The sequence below is a fragment of the Amblyomma americanum genome, chromosome 3, assembly GCF_052857255.1.
Source record: "Amblyomma americanum isolate KBUSLIRL-KWMA chromosome 3, ASM5285725v1, whole genome shotgun sequence".
Lineage (NCBI taxonomy): Eukaryota > Metazoa > Arthropoda > Arachnida > Ixodida > Ixodidae > Amblyomma > Amblyomma americanum.
Window position 1 is genome coordinate 206,806,432 of NC_135499.1, and position 16,695 is coordinate 206,823,126.

Sequence of the window (16,695 nt, forward strand, 5' to 3'; positions counted from 1 at the left end):
GCTATATTCAATTCCAACATGCATGCATGCATCATTTTCAGCAAGACTGTATCTACTGCGGAACAACGACTTCTCACTCCTAATATTCTTCAATTATCCCCATTCCATGTTGGCCATGGCCCCCCTCTTAACAACTTTTGTTACCCTGTCTCTGTACCTGACTTTCAGCCTACCCGAGATACATTTCAGCCTATCCAAGATGAATGCTCATTAGCATCATTTCTAAACATAGAAAACATTTAAAAGCGACTTTGAATTCTTTGCATAGTCCCTTTAAAAGTACACCTTGCATCAGGCAATTTTGTGCAGAAAAAAAAGACAACAAAAAGATATGCTTGCACGCAATCAAAATAGTGGCTCAAGAATTCCTATCCCGGTGAAATAATGCCTCAACTAATTGAACACATTTCAATCTATATGCTCAATACAAAAGAAGCTGGCAACAATTGCTGAACTCCAGGAAATGACCTTGACAAAAAGAAAGTGATGCACAAGGAAAACTCGGCAGCTTCTTTTCCTCCTTAGATACTATCAATCCGTTGCAACATACCAGAGATAACCGCAGCTACCTAAATGGGCAGGAACATAAATCCAAAACCTGATTTGCAGCACGTTAGTGCTATTTGTAGCAGCAGCAGCAGCCTTACACAGTTTGTCGCACCAATCAATATGAGGCCGGCACGATTCTAGCAGAGGAAAATAGGCAGGGCATCTAGCAAGGTACTCTCCGTCAAGTTCCATGATTTTTCCGTCTTTTCCCCGACTACTTCAGTCAAAATTGCCTAACCACTCGCGGAAAAACAGTGGCTTGCAGGATAATGAACAGCATACATCATCCATTCACAGCAAAAGAACTACTGAAACTGCACACATTGCAATGAAAACAGATTTGCTCTTCCTCTTTGAGAATGATAATTTTTTCCTGAAGGACATCCAGCTTTACACTGACTTATGATGCAATCGTTGCTTCTCTTCCAGCTTTGTAATAAGGGTAGCTACCTTTTTGAGTTTCTTCCGAGCATCTGATGTTTCCACCAAAGGTGTACAAACTTTTTTTTGTTATGAAGCAGATAAGAGTAATAAAAATTTCCGCAAATAAAATCAAATATTCTTGAATAGTTCAAATATTGAAACAGATATTTAAAAAAAACGGGTTTCCGCAAAACGCAGTGATAAACAGAAACAGACTTTGCACATGAATATATTACTCCTCCTCATCGTCACTTGTCATATCCTCGTTCCAGGTTATTCTGTGAAAAATGCTTTTGAATGCAGCTATGTTTACTGAAGAAGAGCACAACCAGTATAAAACAAACCAGTATATGCAGTTCTGCAGTGCTCACTTTGTGACCAGCAAGAAAAGGACAGATAACATGACATGTTCAAAACAAAAATATGTAATGCCAACGTGATCGGACCACGTGCGGGGCACTCGCCATTTTGTACCGATTCACGGCAGACCGTCGTGTTCATTTCAGTCAGTCATTTCCCCCGACTGCATCAATTTTTTTTATGGTGACCCTGACGATTCCCAGACTTATCCAGGTGCTCAAAAATTGCCTCACAATTCCAGGTTTTGCAGGTCGCTAGACACCCTGTGTGAAGCAGACCATCATGATGATGGTGAATTTTTATGGCGCAAAGGCAGCTTTGGCCAAGGAGCGCCATGGCACAAGGTACTTTTCATTTCACAAGGTGGGGTCAAAGATTCATTCCCCTAGCATTTCGTTCTAAAGAAGCCGAGCACCAGGCAGAGGTAAACTTGTACCCATTGTATCACCGGTGGGTACCCTGCGGCACTGGGGATCGAACCCCGCACCTCGCGCATGCGAGGCGGATGCTCAAACCACTAGGCCACCGCTGTGGTCTTCAGACCAACATGAGCAGAAGAACTGGAACAAAGGAGTAGGTGGCACAGCTGCCTCAGTCCTCTCTTTTAGGCCAATGGATATTTTACAGCAAAGCTTCATATATTCAGATAAGCTCACCGCAGGCTCAGCATCCATGTGGTACTCCGTGACCTGGTGTCTGTCCCTATGTATTAGTGCTGTGAAAACTCTTTTCCACTCACTTCTAAAATCTCCCAAACAAAAAGGACTGCCATGACGGAATCTCCCCAAGTCAGAAATAAGTATTGTGCTGATGTCATAAAATGCACGACAACAGTTATGCAGGCAATACATACAAGGCATTTGTATGAAGAAATAAAAATATGAGACATTTGCCTGTAGGACTAGTGACATTCTGTGGAATGTAATGGCAATCTCATTTTTGCCACCACTGGAAGCCCTTTCTTGAGCTTGTTTACAATGAAAACCATCTCTACAACGAGGACAGTCATCTTCACAGAATACAACATGTAAGGCTGTTTTTCGTTGAAGCCTAGAATAATTCCACAAGGGCCAGGACACAAAGTAAAGACACAAGATGTTCATGAAAAGGTTGGGTTTACAGGGTTTTAACATCCCAAAAAGACTCTGGCTATGAGGTACACCATAGTGGAGGGCTCGGGAAATTTCAACCACCTGGGGTTCTTTAATGTACATTGACATCGCACAGTACACGGTCCTCTAGAATTTCGCCTCCATTGCCTTTGAGTGAATACAAAGCAATCAAAAGGAGAACGCAACTTATGAGAGTATCCGAGCACAGCAGCTACCCTGTACGAAAGCTAATTTTGTTTTCCATCAATCACGGCTCAAGATTTTTAGCACATCGATGGCATCGCACAAACAGCATCAAGCTGAGCCTCCTAATCACCACAACCAGGAGCTTTGAACTCTGAGCTCAATCTCAGAGCTGCGGGGCACTGTCCAAAAGCAATGTACAGCCCTTCCAAACCGGATGCGTTGCACGTCAATTCGGAACGCATCGCATCGTTCAAGTGAGCTGCTACTAGGAGAGGCAGCAAAGTAACATATATGCAAGTGGGCCGAACCGAACCGCCACTGCCCTGTGTTCTGCCAACACCCGGCCGCCTCGTTCTTTCTGCAGAGGCAGCCATCACTAGGAAGAGTGCTGGAGGAGGCACGCTGTGACAAACGGTGGCGAAAAAAAAAAAAATAGGCGGGCAGCCTGCGTCGCATGAAGCGAAAATAAAGGCATCTTGCCACCGAGCCTGGTCACGGCTGGAAGTACGAAACGCCGTTCCTTGGGAAACAAGAATCCAGAATAAAATTTAAGAAAAAAAAGCCGTGGCAGGCGCGAGGAAGCGAGGCAGGAGAAAGTGGTGCGGGAAGTTAAGAGCTAAGCACCGTACCGCGCGAGGGGGGGAATAATAATAATAAAGAAAGGAACAGCAAAAGGCGGTAGCGAAGCGCCTGCTGCGCAAACGTACGCGGCGTCGCGCACGTTTAGTTTTTCCTCCCTTCCTTCCTCTTTTTTGCGTCTACATCGCGGTGCACGGAGAGAGCTGCCCGTGGCTCAGCCACCGAATTCTTTCGGCTCTCGTTTGTCGGCGTTGCAGGGCCTCTTTTTTAATACCCGTCGGTCATTGTCAAGCCGGGTTCAACTGCCGTCGTAGACGTAGCCGGTTTTTCCTTGATTCGCAAAGCACAAGCATGCCATGCATAATTTCGTTAGCGCCGAGCGGCAGCCGATGCAATGTGCTCGAGTTGCCACTGGAACTGGACAAATGAAGTCACTGGAACAAGTGTCCCCAGCTGCCTATAGCGCAGGCGCTGTGGACAGCCATAGAGTCCTGACAATTAATGATGCCATTTTACAGAAATAACTGCATCACTGATCAAGATTAACGGCATCGTCGTCGACGTAGCAGTAGTCAAAACCCACCCCCGAATCACACCATTAAAACAAACCAATAACGCTTTCACCTTACTGGCCAGTTAGAACGGGCAGGGAGTAGGCTACTGGTATTGCTGCTTCTTTCCTTCGGGAGAGGTTAAACTGAAATGCAGACTGCCTTTACTGTCACTAACTTTCGAACCACTGCCCTCAACATAGCCTGCATGATACGACGGACTGTCGGTCATCGAACGGGCTTGCGCGGAGAACACCCTCCGCCTGGCAACGTCCCACGCTGTAAGCCGCATCCAAAACAGCCTGCCCTACCACTACTCGATTCATGCAGACCTATGAACGTTCTACTACGCACCTCTGCAAAACTGGCCCCTAACCCAACAGCGGCGGAGGCTAATGCCAGAGATTGTCCTGTGTGCCTCATCTCTGTCGTCGTCTCGTAGGCTGGTACTAGTTTAAAAAGATACAGGAGTCTGTCCTCACCTCTCCACCTTTACTCGCATCCTCACTACTACCGCAGGCAGAGCCATTGTTCACCATATTGGCGACCCACAAGCTTAACACATCCTGGCCCTCATAAGCATCCTCTTTACGCATACGTTCACGTAAACTTGATGCCCACCCACGTCACATGCACCACGAACTCCAGACTACCCGACGTCCGGCCCGCGCCGCTACTTCCGCAGACAGTACTGTATTGTAACTCCTCTATCCACGCCCCCCCCCCCCCCCCTTTTTTTTAGGGGTTTAACGTCCCAAGGCGACTAAGGCTACGAGAGACGCCGTAGTGACGGGCTCCGGAAATTTCGACCACCTGGGGTTCTTTAACGTGCACTGACATCGCACAGCACATGGGCCTCTAGAATTTCGCCTCCATCTCCACCACAGCCCTTCAAATATGCTTTCGCGGCGATCGACCACTCCTCCCCCTACCCTGCTGCTTCCTTTGAGGGCCCTGACCCAGCAGCGGCGGAGGCTAGTACCATCACACTCACCACCGCCGTCACGGGACAAATAAATGCACCGTTCCCGCATTGTCACCGATTCGCAGGCTGCGTGTCGGGTAAAGGGGCAGGGTATGCTGCCCAAGCCCCTGTGCAGATTTCAATCACTAAATGTACGGAATACTTATGGTGGGCAATGGAAACAAACTCCCCCTTACGAAGATGCGAAGTTGTAGCAGTTTGGAAGATGTTGACCGAGGTTTCAACCTCCTCTGTTTGCTAACCTCAAGACCTCCGGCGCCGCGTTTAAAAGCCTCCTTCTTTGCTGTGCGAATATACCTCAACTGCCAAGAGTATGCACTGCGCGTATTTAGTGATCGAAATCTACCTCCTTTCGTGCTTAGAGTGTCCCGAAAGCCCGTATGAACCACAAAACGGCTACCGCGCTTCAAAGCGACCGGGAGTTATACAGCACGCACAACCCAATGCATCGGTGCTTCAGTATCACACCTATTTTAGGGGTGCAAAGGTGCGACTTACACACAAATAAAAACACCCCGAAGGGTGCAATTGATTTTTTTTTTTTCAGGTGTATTTTCTGCATAGGCTAGGCCAAGGAGGTTATATAAAAACTGCCATATAACCTCCTTGGTCTAGGCCGAAAGAACGATTCCAGAGATAAAGGGGGCATGACAACGCTTGTGACGAAGAAGGGAGAAAAATACCTTTAGTATCGCATGGCTATACTGTCCAAGCAACAGTTTCCAGTAGAAAATCTCATAAACCAGTAGCGTTCCCTCAGCTATATACCGAAACCCGAGGGCCAAGTCCGCGGTATGAATTCTGGACCAACACCCCCTAGGCAAGCTGCAGGACGTGTTTACCGGACCCGGTCACCCCGGGCCGGAAAGAGACGGCGCGTCACCAGCGCTGCCGCCAAGGTTAGATTCGTTCGCAGCAGCGCCTGTCGGAAAGAGCGACGAATAACGATTCCCCGCCGATTACCGGCCTGCCTAATGACGGAGAGAGAGGCAGCCCGCAACGCGCGCGTGGTCGAGCGGCACGGCAAAAGGCGGATGCAAATGTGTGGGAAGAGGACGCCCGGGACGAGAGCGCGTCGCATCGCTGATGGCGCGACCTCGGCAATCGGAACTTTGCCCGGGGGTGCACGCAGGAGATTTATGAAACACGGGGCTCCGCTTCCCGCGTTGGGTCAACGCCGGGGCGCGCTCCGCCAACGAGAGAACGGTCCTCGCCGGGCTTGCGAAAGCGCGCGAAACGCGAGAAGAAAGAAAACGAAACAACAACAAAAAAAAGCACGGAGGCGGCATCTGGTGCGGAAAAGCGGGAATGCAGAACTTACTCGCGCCGAGTAAGCGGACGCAGCGGTGCATGACGGCATGCTCTACCAACGCACGCACGCACACATATCAGGCATGCAGGAGGCAGGCCAGCTGCCGCGCGCCGAATGTAACGGGGGTGAGGCGACACAAATAAGCGGCTTCCTTTGCCCTGAGAAAAGCAAACGCGACGGGGAAAGTAAACCGACAGGCTGGGGGACGAAATGTATGACATCACATTCGCGAGTAGGGGAAGAAAGGCCTCCTGACAGGTGACATCAACGTCGGCAACCGGCAAGAAATACGGAGGAAAAAAGAAGCGCACGTGCGTTTGCAAGGGGGGACACGGAAAGACTGGATTGATGATCCCCTGGCGCTAAGCTCTACGTCTGCGGTACGTTGAAGGATGCGGCAAGCTGGATGACGAAAAAGAACACTTTTCCGTCTCCCCTTCCATACCAACCAAAAAACCAACACCAAGAAAATATCGGAATCCGCCGCGGTGGCTCAGTGGTTAGGGCGCTCGACTACTGAGCCGGAGTTCCTGGGTTCGAACCGGACCGTGGCGGCTGCGTTTGTATGGAGGAAAAACGCTAAGACACCCGAGTGCTGTGCGATGGCAGTGCATGTTAAAGATCCCCAGGTGGTCGAAATTATTCCGGAGCCCTCCACTACAGCACCTATTTCTTCCTTTCTTCTGTCACTCCCTCCCTTATCCCTTCCCATACGGCGCGGTTCAGGTGTCCAACGATATATGAGACAGATACTGCGCCATTTCCTTTCCCCAAAAGCCAATTATTATTATTATTATTATTAGAAAATATCGGAGACGCTGACACACACATCTGAAGTAGGCTTTTCCGCACATCACGCAACAGGGATAAACCACAAGACATTTTTCGTTCATAAAAATTCAAAAATTTAAGAAGCCTGAACGCACCTAGTATGCCCAAACTGTATTTCGACAGGCCACTGCCGAAGCATCCGCTAGAACATAATACAAGTGTGCATTTATAGGTGGCCTTGCTCAGCACACGTCTTTTTGACGAGAGGCGTTTCGTCTGGGTCACAGCTAATTTCCTTCGGCTGACTCAGGACTAGAATTTTCCCTAATTCTTGCATTACAGATTAACCTCGTTATAACGAAGCTGAATGGGCCCGGCGATTACTTCGCTACAGACAGTGCTGACCGAGCTTCCAAGGAAAATCGTCATTCCTTCGTTATATCCATTATCTCGTTATAACGAGGTTCGACTTATTATGAACGATCTCAACGTAAACTCAGATTCCATCGCGTAAACAGCGCAGCTGAACGCAACCTAATTTCAAAACTGCCTGCGGTATTTTCAAGAGTGCTAGTCTAGTCCGTATTTCCGTCAAGGCAGCTCACCAGGCAATCCCCCACCTGCAAAGACTGATCGATGATACGATTAGTTTCGCTCAGTAACTCTTCCGAGAGCTTGCGGGAAAAGCTTGAGGAAGGTACTTCGGAATGCGATAATATGTATTTCAATTATAGAGAATATCTATTTCAATGTACATATGATAAAATTTGAAAAATATCTCCGTACGTTACGGCGCTGTGCCCAGTGAAATGGTACCCCAGATAACAGGAACGTCATGTTACGGACCATTTCAGAATCGGAACGACCCGACCTGACGTTCTAGAGATGTGTCCGTTGCCCTGTCGGAGGCCAGCTTATTCAGTCCCTACGCTCACGGGTCTCGGACTGTTTCGATTCCACCAAACACCCCGCTACTCCCTCTGCAGGCTCAGAAGCAGCCGCAAGGGCATACACGATTGACCCCGTCTGCCCCGAAACAAACGCTAAGGCACCTCGACGACGAAACAGCGCTTATTTTCGACGGCTGCTCTCACCGGCTACTCTTGGCATCGGCCTCCTTGAGCGCCGCCACCAGAGACGAGGTCCACCGGAGGGCAAGGCTGATGAGCGACGCCCAGCGGGCAACCAGGAGCCACGCGAAACCGGCACCGGCACGCGCCCACAGGCGAGGACTGGCCAGGACCACCACCCACGTGATAATCCACGAGCGGCCGCCGCATACTTCGGATGCCTTGGAGAGACGCCGCGACGGTGCACTCTTGAGCATTTCGGCCGAAGACGTCAGCCCAGGCGGCGGCGGCGGCGCGCCGTTCGAGCGGCCCTCCTCTTGGGCCAGCGAGACGAGCCGGCCGCGCCGCAGGGCCCCCGCCAGCAGCGAGCCCAGCACGAACCTGAACGCTCCCCAAAGGCCCCACCCGAGATCCCAGAGCCGGATGCTCCGCCGCTGCTGCTGCGGCCGGCGCCGAGACACTTCCATCTTCTCTACCGCAGAAGACAGCCGTCGGGGATGGCGCCACCGGACCGGCGACAACACCGGCGAGCACAAGCACCACAGGAGGCGACGCCGGGCATCTTCGCTCGTCAGTGCGCGTCAAGGAGACGGCGACGACGCGGGCGTGTCCGTGTGTACGTACACGCACCTTGCGAGCCGATAACGAAAAGCGCGCGGCGACGCGAAGACTCCGCCAGCGAACCAGCGCGCCAGACCGAAAGCGAAGTCTTTCTCGCGCGCGTGTACCTTGCCCGTGCTCCTCCTCGCTCCGACCACGGCAGAGAGCTATTTCCCTTCTCGGCTGCTCCCCCGTTTGTTCCTCCCTTGCGTCGCCGCTTTTCTCTCTGTTTATTCGCGCTGCGAGGAGCCGCTGAACCGACTGAACTTCTCTGTTTGTTCTTTCCTCCCGAGCCGCCGCGGGGAGGTGGGCGGGGAGGCGCGCACCTCGCTCGCCGATGTGAAGGTCGAACGGCCGAGAAGAGGAGCGACGCCAGAGGGCAGCCCTCGGCGCCACACCGGGCAGGCACCACGATCGCCGCCGGGGGCCAAAGCACCCTCCCCCTTCCCTCCGAGCTCCCGAGAGAGCACGTGCGCGCACTGCCACCACCAGCGGGGAAGGGGGAGTTTTCCTCATCTCGTTCTTCTCGCTAATGTCGTCGCCGGCCGACGTCGTGACGCTCGGGACCCACTGGCTTGCCGCTCGCCGCAGCGTCAGGGAAGACGACGGCGCTTGTCGCCGAGGCAATTACACCGCCGTCTCTCGGCGGCTACCAACCAACCTCTCGTCGTCGCCCGGTTACCCAAAGAGAGGAGGAGGGGGACGAAAAGATCGTAAAGAAGAGCCGGTCTCCCGCTCGACCGCCAACGTTGATGAAGCGTTTTGAGGAAGAATGAGCCGCTCCCGCCGGCCTAAACAACGGAAAAACGAACCCCCCCACCCCGCTCACGCGACCACCACTCTCTCTCTCTTCCCCCTCTTTCCCCGCATCTAAGAGAAGAACCCCCAGCCACCTTGCACATCCCTCCTTTCAGTTTCGCGCCGGCGCCTTTTTCTATTTACGTAACGTCTTTCACGTAATGCGGATACCACTTTCGGAACGTCTTGAACACGGACACGCCTGGGTGCACCCTTCGCACCCGTGGTGAAAATGAAAAAAAAAAAAAGTGGAAGGGGAGGAGAGTCGAGCGAAGTATCCGAAATTAGGCAGTGATGGCAGCTGCGTTTCGTAGCCGGCGGGAAAAGAAGCGTACAGCTTTCATTGAAAGAACTGCGCGTCCTTGAACACAGCACGAACTCTCTGCAGTTTGTATACTGGCAGCCAACGTAAAGCAACCCGGCAAGCGCTAGGTGAACGCGCAGTCTCTGCTGCGTGCTTCGGCAACGTTTTAATGACCTGAAACTGCTCGACAGTCGGCAAGCTATGTTTTATCTATGTATATATAGTTCAGTCAGCGCAGAGAGATAACGCCGCAGACAAGCAACCAGCCCAAAAAAACTTGTCCGGCGTTCCTTCGGTTACTGTTCCTTACAGCGTGCAGAAGTACGCGGACTTCTTTGCAGGGCTTTTAAAAGCAACACGACACTAACCCCAGGTGGTCGAAGTTAACCGGGAGCCGTCCACTACGGTGCCTCTTTCCCTCTTCCTTCTTTCAAGCCGCCGCGCTGGTCATGGCGTTCAGCTGCTGACCCGAAAGACGCGGGCTCGACCCCGGCCGCGGTGGTCGAATTTCGATGGAGGCGAAATTCTAGAGGCCGGTGAACCGTGCGTTGTCAGAGCACACTAAAGAACCCCAGGTGGTCGAAATTTCCGGAGCCCTCCACTGCTGTGTCCCTAACAGCCAGAGTCACCTTGGGACGTTAAACCCTCATAAACCATAATATTCCTTCCCTCAATCCTTGCTTCATCCATTCATTCCTCTACGGCCCGGTTCAGTTGTCCACCGAGAGTGATACAGATGGTGTGGCATTCCTTTCCCGATGACCAATTATTATTATTATTATTATTAGTAGTAGTAGTAGTAGTAGTAGTAGTAGTAGTAGTAGTAGTAGTAGTAGTAGTAGTAGTAGTAGTATTATTATTATCATTAACAGGGAACCACTGAACAAGGCCACACGGGCCGCGTTAAGGAGGAAAATCGAAGCGATAACCCGTCTTCGAGACGAAAAACAAGAATATTACGCGCACATATGGAGCGCCCAAGCACTGGAAAATACGGCTCCGAAGGCCAGCTAGATCGAACACAACGACGGGGTTATTTTCGGGAACGGGACTTTTTGAACGTCATTACCGAACAGGCGACGGGCGAGCGACGGTAATACAGCCACGCTCTGTACACTCCCACCCCTATCTTAACGAGCGCGGCGCATCCAGGGAGTATCACTGCGTTGTGTGCCGACGTCCGGGCGCACTACCTCCTCCTCCTCTGCGCGAACGTTGCTGCGTCGTCGCAGATAAGGAAAAAGAAAACACCGGCGATTGCTGGGGTCTCCCTTTCGGGCTAACAGGTCAATCTTATCTAAACTCGGCCCCGTAGCCAGCCGGGCAGGGTCTTGGCGGCGGCACCCTGGAAAGGCGTCGCCCGGCGTGAGACCGTTGCCGTCACGCCTGGACGACGGGCGCGGATGTGGACGTCAGGGATGCTGACAAACTCGAGGATGTACGCGGCATTTGAGATGCGAAAAAACAAACGAACAAGAGACCGCGTACCGACGCCGGAACACATACATACGGCACTCACCGAAAGGAAGAAAAAAAAACGAGGCCTCGCAATCGTGAACGAAAAGGTGCCGTAGCTGAGGCAGTGCTGTCAGTCATGACGACTCTCCGTTATAAAGAAGCATACGGCAGCGGAGGTAGAGAGTATACGTACGCGTTGTCTCGCTTTATAGTGTGCTTGAATGCGCGGTAACCCGCAAGGTTGGATTCAGCAGACGAGTCGGCCGCAATGAAGGCCGAGCCGTCTGCCTCGACGCCTTGCCTGCAGCTCAGCCGCAGACAAAAAGAAAACGTAGAAAGCGTTGGAAGAGGGAGGGGGCATGCAGGGTGCTGTTAATGTCGACGAGCGGGCCGCGGAAAGCGTGCAGAACAAGGGAGACAGGCGTTCTCAGGCGATTCTGAAATGTCGCTCTATACCTCACAGAAAAGCGGGCGAAGAGTGCGTGCACTCAAAGCGCAGACGACATGCGCGTGAGTGACGTTTCATTGTTGCAACACCTTCGCTCGTTCCGTCACAGCGTGGGCCGCCAGGCGAGAAGTGAAATGCCAAGCGAAAGAATACAGGAGGCAAGATGAACGTAGGGCTCTTAGTAACTCAGCTGCTCCAGCATAGGCGGAGAACACAGCTGCATTCGGTGAAGCCTCTCTTTTTCACACAAAATAGTAAATAGCCACAACCGGATGCACACAGCAATTCATTCCTCGTTCAAGAATATATGCTCCCTCCCGAGGGCAACATTTGGTAGCGGTATTATATTGGAAGGGATTCGAAAATCGCACGATCGCCGACCAATTTTTTTTTCTTTATAAAAGAATGCTCCCCGAGGAAAAAAAAAAGAAGCTGTCACTAACGGGGAACCCCCTGGTATTTCCTTCGTGAGAAACCGAAGCGATTTAGAATTCCGTCACCCCATACGTCAACATTAATAACATTCCTAACGGTCCGAGGGCCTGCGATTCCGCAGTCATAAGACAACTCTTCTTTAGCATTCACAGCGCCCAAACAGCATTTCTTTTAGGTACACCCATGCAGCCAACCTCTACAAGTCTACAGGCGCGGTCGAAGACGGCAATTACAGATTAAAACATTCACACGGGGTGCACTTCTGCGGGGCGAACATCTCCAACGCATGAAATGCTAAGTAACACAACCTTAATCAAAGAATTATCTCAAACAACCTCCCCCCCCCCCTCAACGAATGCATACACCGATAGGCCTTTTATATAATTAAACCACGCAACCATGTACAGACGGCACCACGTTCTACAGGGGTAAAGAACGTTACCGGCGCCAGTTCGTCAAATCGACGGGACAAACTACTCTTGTCGCTTTGATTAACCGCATCGCAGCATATAATGAGCAGTCATTTTCGCGCTGTTCCAAGCCAAAATTTTCTTCCGCCGTTGAGGCCATGACAGGAGAAGGAAACGAAGCAGCCTCCTTAAGCCGGGCAATTTATCTTTCATTTTTTCTCCCGAGTTACAAATACCTCCGGACTATTAGCCCTCTGCCGGTGCGAAGAAGAGCCAGCCACAGTAATTTTCTGTTACGACATACTCCGAAATCAACGCCGTTTACCCCGCGCAGAGACATCTATGCAAAGGTCACTGTAAAAACGCATTATGGTTTCTTCACACTTGGGTGGCACACACACAAACACACGGTTTCAAAGGCGCACCACGCAATTACCTCCCTCTAAGTGGGTTTAACTTTTTTTTTTTGCTCTAACGACGTTAAATTGTCTTGAGTAACGCCCCTAGGTCGTCATTACACGGTCAACCTCACCCATCCGGGCGTTCCCAACCATTTTCGCTTCGCGCTTTCTACACACGCGGTCACGTGCCAATGAGATTATTTTTTTCCTTTAGAGCACACAAAAAGCGACGGAGACGTATTCGACTGATTTGTTTTGCAGGACACATCCTCGAGTGCTCTGACCCCGAGCCGCCATTGTACACCGCCAGCTCAACAGCAGCGCGCGCCGGCAAATCACATCATCGAGCGTCGCTCGGAGTTCTATTGTCAATCTATACCGTCATGCGCTGCGCACGTTGCTTGTGCATCTGTGCCTACCGCCACAGACGTCCGCATACACGCATCTGTCTCAACCCCCCCTGCCAGCCCCTTCCCGAAGACAATGCCGCGGCGGAGTTATAAGCTGGGGAAGGGCAGTCGGCGACGGCGTCACTTGTAATAACGATGTCTTCATCTCTCCCGCCGACCTGAGCCACATCCACTTGGGCACCCACAGCGAAGCCTACGCGTATGCACCCGCCCAACAGGACACATCGACAGGCGAAGTCATGCGCCCAGTGCTGGCGTATACGCGGCGATCGTTTGGGACGGGAAGCCCCGTCTGGTCCATCGGGAAGAGCTCACTCACTGCGCGGTGGTCATCGCGCAAAGCGGCACCATCCACGAGGAAGGCGCAGCAGAACGAGAAGAAATCGCGAACACGCGCGCCTCGTAAAAACGCGTGCACTGGCTCTCGCGCAGAAATTGAGGAACGAGGAAATCGGCATCGCGAGGCATGAACAGCGCGCCGCTTATGCCCTCGTATATACCAGATCACCGCTGCTGCAAAGTACCTAGTCGCCGCAGAAATACAAAAACAAAGGCAGCGACGACTGCTCAAATGCGTAGTTTCTATAACCACGCGACTGTAAACGGCGACAGGGCCTATTTCGGGAGTGGAACATGCACTGTGACCAAAAGCGAGGCGTGGCGCGGCCACGCATTTTAGTCCACCGCGGCCACTTTAAACGAACAGCGTGGTCGAGCAGATAGAAGAGCACCGACGATCGCATCCAAAGCGTCTGACGAAGTCGACGAACACACACCCCGAAGAATCGATGGGAACCACGCCAAAACGAGCGGAAACTGAATTTCAAGGGTAAAGACGGATTCACGCAGGCTCGTGTAAAAAAAAAAAAAAGACCCGAGTCACAGCGTCCGCCATATTGCGGTGCCAGTATAGATGGCCACGAGTACCACGCGTATACGTCATGCATGGCCCCGTGGTTTCCGCACGCTCTGAGTGCGGCATACAGTGCTGTTCGTGACACTAGCCGTCCTCGGACGAAAGAGCAAATTAACAGTGACGAACTACTTTCTTTCTGCAGAACAATCTCTCAAGTGTATGCTGCAGCAAGGTGCCAGCCGTGCCACCATCTACATCGCAATATGGCACCCAGCCGGTCCAGGTGTCGTCACCTGAATGCCCCTTATGACAGTATTCATGCCCTAACGCAAGCACCCGGCGAAAGAGCCATGCTCGGGCGGCGCACTGCAAGGAACAAGCTGAGACAACCTCTTCTTACCCTCTCCCGCCCTCGCGATGGAAATAAGGACTGAATGAGAGGAATTCGAGGACTCGTGTAAACTTCAGCCAGCAAAATAACGTCACGCCACACGTTCGAGAAAGTTACCGTTTTTTACACCACTAAAAATGGTCGCCCAGAAAAGCTCGCGCTATCTTAGTGAGGCACGGCATCACTGAAAGCCGGCTAGAGCGATTGCGAGCAAACCGCGAGCACAATCGACGTAAACTTAGGTCACGAACGCCGAGCGCGAACTCCGATGCCGTGGCACCGCAACAACTGGGAGGCAGAAATACACGCACGCAGCTGGGACAGTTCTGCAAACGACCCGCGAGGTTAATAAATAAAAAATCCCCCCAGGCGAGGCTTCCCCCGAACAAACGCAATAAATATGGCTGGTCAGCACAATCGAGCCGCCTACATATGCAAACTACGCACGTTTTATTTCCGGCCAACTCATATTTTTATTATTATTATTATTGCGCGCGCGCGCTTCGCTCTAACTCGCAACAGGCGTAAATGTCGAGCAGGGGGGAGACGGAGGGGAGGGGGGAAGCCGGCTTAGCTGCGAAGCGCACAACTCTGTACAGCTGCAGCGCGCCTGACGTCAGAGCGCGCTGTGACGCCAATGAACTCCGACGGAAAGAACGAGGAAAAAAAAAAGCGAAGAACGAAGGTGCCCGCCGCAACCGCATGCTTTTAATATGCGTTCAAGGAACCGCTCCTCCGTGCGGCTAGCATCTATACGGGCCGCGCGAGATAAAAGAAAGCTAAACGGGGGCTTTTAGGTAATGCCGTCACGATTTCTGACGCCACGGCGACACAGATAAGGCAGATTATCAGGGAAATTGCCCTCGCGGCTACACACCGCGCAGACTGCGCGGGTGAACTGCAGAGAGAACCAAGCAACTGCAAGACGGCCGGCTCGGCTATGCCCGAGGAGAGAGTCACGACGCGCTCATCGCACCGTTTAATGTGTTTCGGCCGCGGAAAACCGCGGCAGTGTGTGTGTACACACACAAGCGAAAAGCACAACAGGCGCCGTTCACTTCACCCTATAGCACGCAATACCTTTCCGACGTAAGTAAAGCTGCCTTTTCTCACAATCGTGGTCCGGGCACAGAGGACTGCGTTCACGTAACAGCCCTCCATACGTGACTGGTCGGTCATCGCGCTCCGGTGTTTGTGACGGCCGGCCGCTTAGGAGTCGGTCCAATCATACCTCCCCCTTTTCGAGGCAATAAAAGCATTTCACCACCGGCGCAGGCCATTACGACAGCCAACAAGAAAGAATTCGGCCAATATTACGGCGCACACTTAAAGAGACGCTCAGGGGGAAAAATCCTACGACTGAAGTCCCGAAAACCTTTCAAATCCAAACCGCCTGCAGAATGTGAGCCCCGTTACGTCATTTCTACGAAGCGAGTGCAATGGAGCTCGCCGACCGACCACAGGCGCAGCTTCCAAAGACCGGAGACGGGCTGTCAAAGAGCGAAAACCGCGCCGCAAGACAGCCGTCACGGCGGCAATGTGCAAGTGCAGGAGAGGCCTCAACCCAACCCCAACCAGAGGTTGATGCTCTCTCCCCTGCATCGTCTGCGTCTCGCTGAAACGCAAGCGCATACGGTAGAGATAGTCTCCGCGGCTATACGAAAGGAACAACGCGAAGTTATGGAGGGCAGCCGCAGACGCTATCCTGAAGTGTAGTCCACGCAAGCTTCGAGGAATCCCCAAAAGCATGCGAGCAGCACGCGCGCTCTAATGGATTTTGTTCTACACCACGTGTCAAGAGAAAAACTGCGGACGCATTGCTCATCAAACGGCGCTCTGTGCCGACGCCTAACGCATGTTAACTATGCAGTAAGTATATATGACCGCAGGCGAGCCTTGTGATTGCCGCTGCCGTGATCGTTGCGATTTCTAATAATAATAATTGGTTTTTGGGGAAAGGAAATGGCGCAGTATCTGTCTCATATATCTTTGGACACCTGAACCGCGCCGTAAGGGAAGGTATAAGGGAGGGAGTGAAAGAAGAAAGGAAGAAATAGGCGCCGTAGTGGAGGGCTCCGGAATAATTTCGATCACCTCGGGATCTTTAACGTGCACTGACAACGCACAGCACACGGGCGCCTTAGCGTTTTTCCTCCATAAAAACGCAGCCGCCGCGGTCGGGTTCGAACCCGGGAACTCCGGCTCAGTAGTCGAGCGGCCTAACCACTGAGCCACCGCGGCGGGTTGCGATTTCTACGTTCGTGAATTGCTTCCCGTGGGCTGTCA

The 16,695-nt window shown here is 52.2% G+C and overlaps 1 protein-coding gene across 11 annotated transcripts in view; it reads right to left on the minus strand.

Moving 5' to 3' along the window:
* The window catches only part of LOC144125925 (uncharacterized), a 104,520-nt gene that overhangs the window by 48,721 nt on the left and 39,104 nt on the right, over positions 1–16,695 (minus strand). For 6 of the 11 annotated variants that reach the window (XM_077659746.1, XM_077659745.1, XM_077659742.1 and 3 more), the window contains exon 1: positions 7,923–8,507. The exons of the other annotated variants lie outside the window; for them this stretch is intronic. In XM_077659746.1, the coding sequence (XP_077515872.1) occupies positions 7,923–8,365 (443 nt within the window). In that variant the 5' untranslated portion in view covers positions 8,366–8,507. Of the gene's footprint in view, positions 1–7,922; positions 8,508–16,695 lie in introns of those variants that run through there. 11 annotated transcript variants of the gene reach the window in all.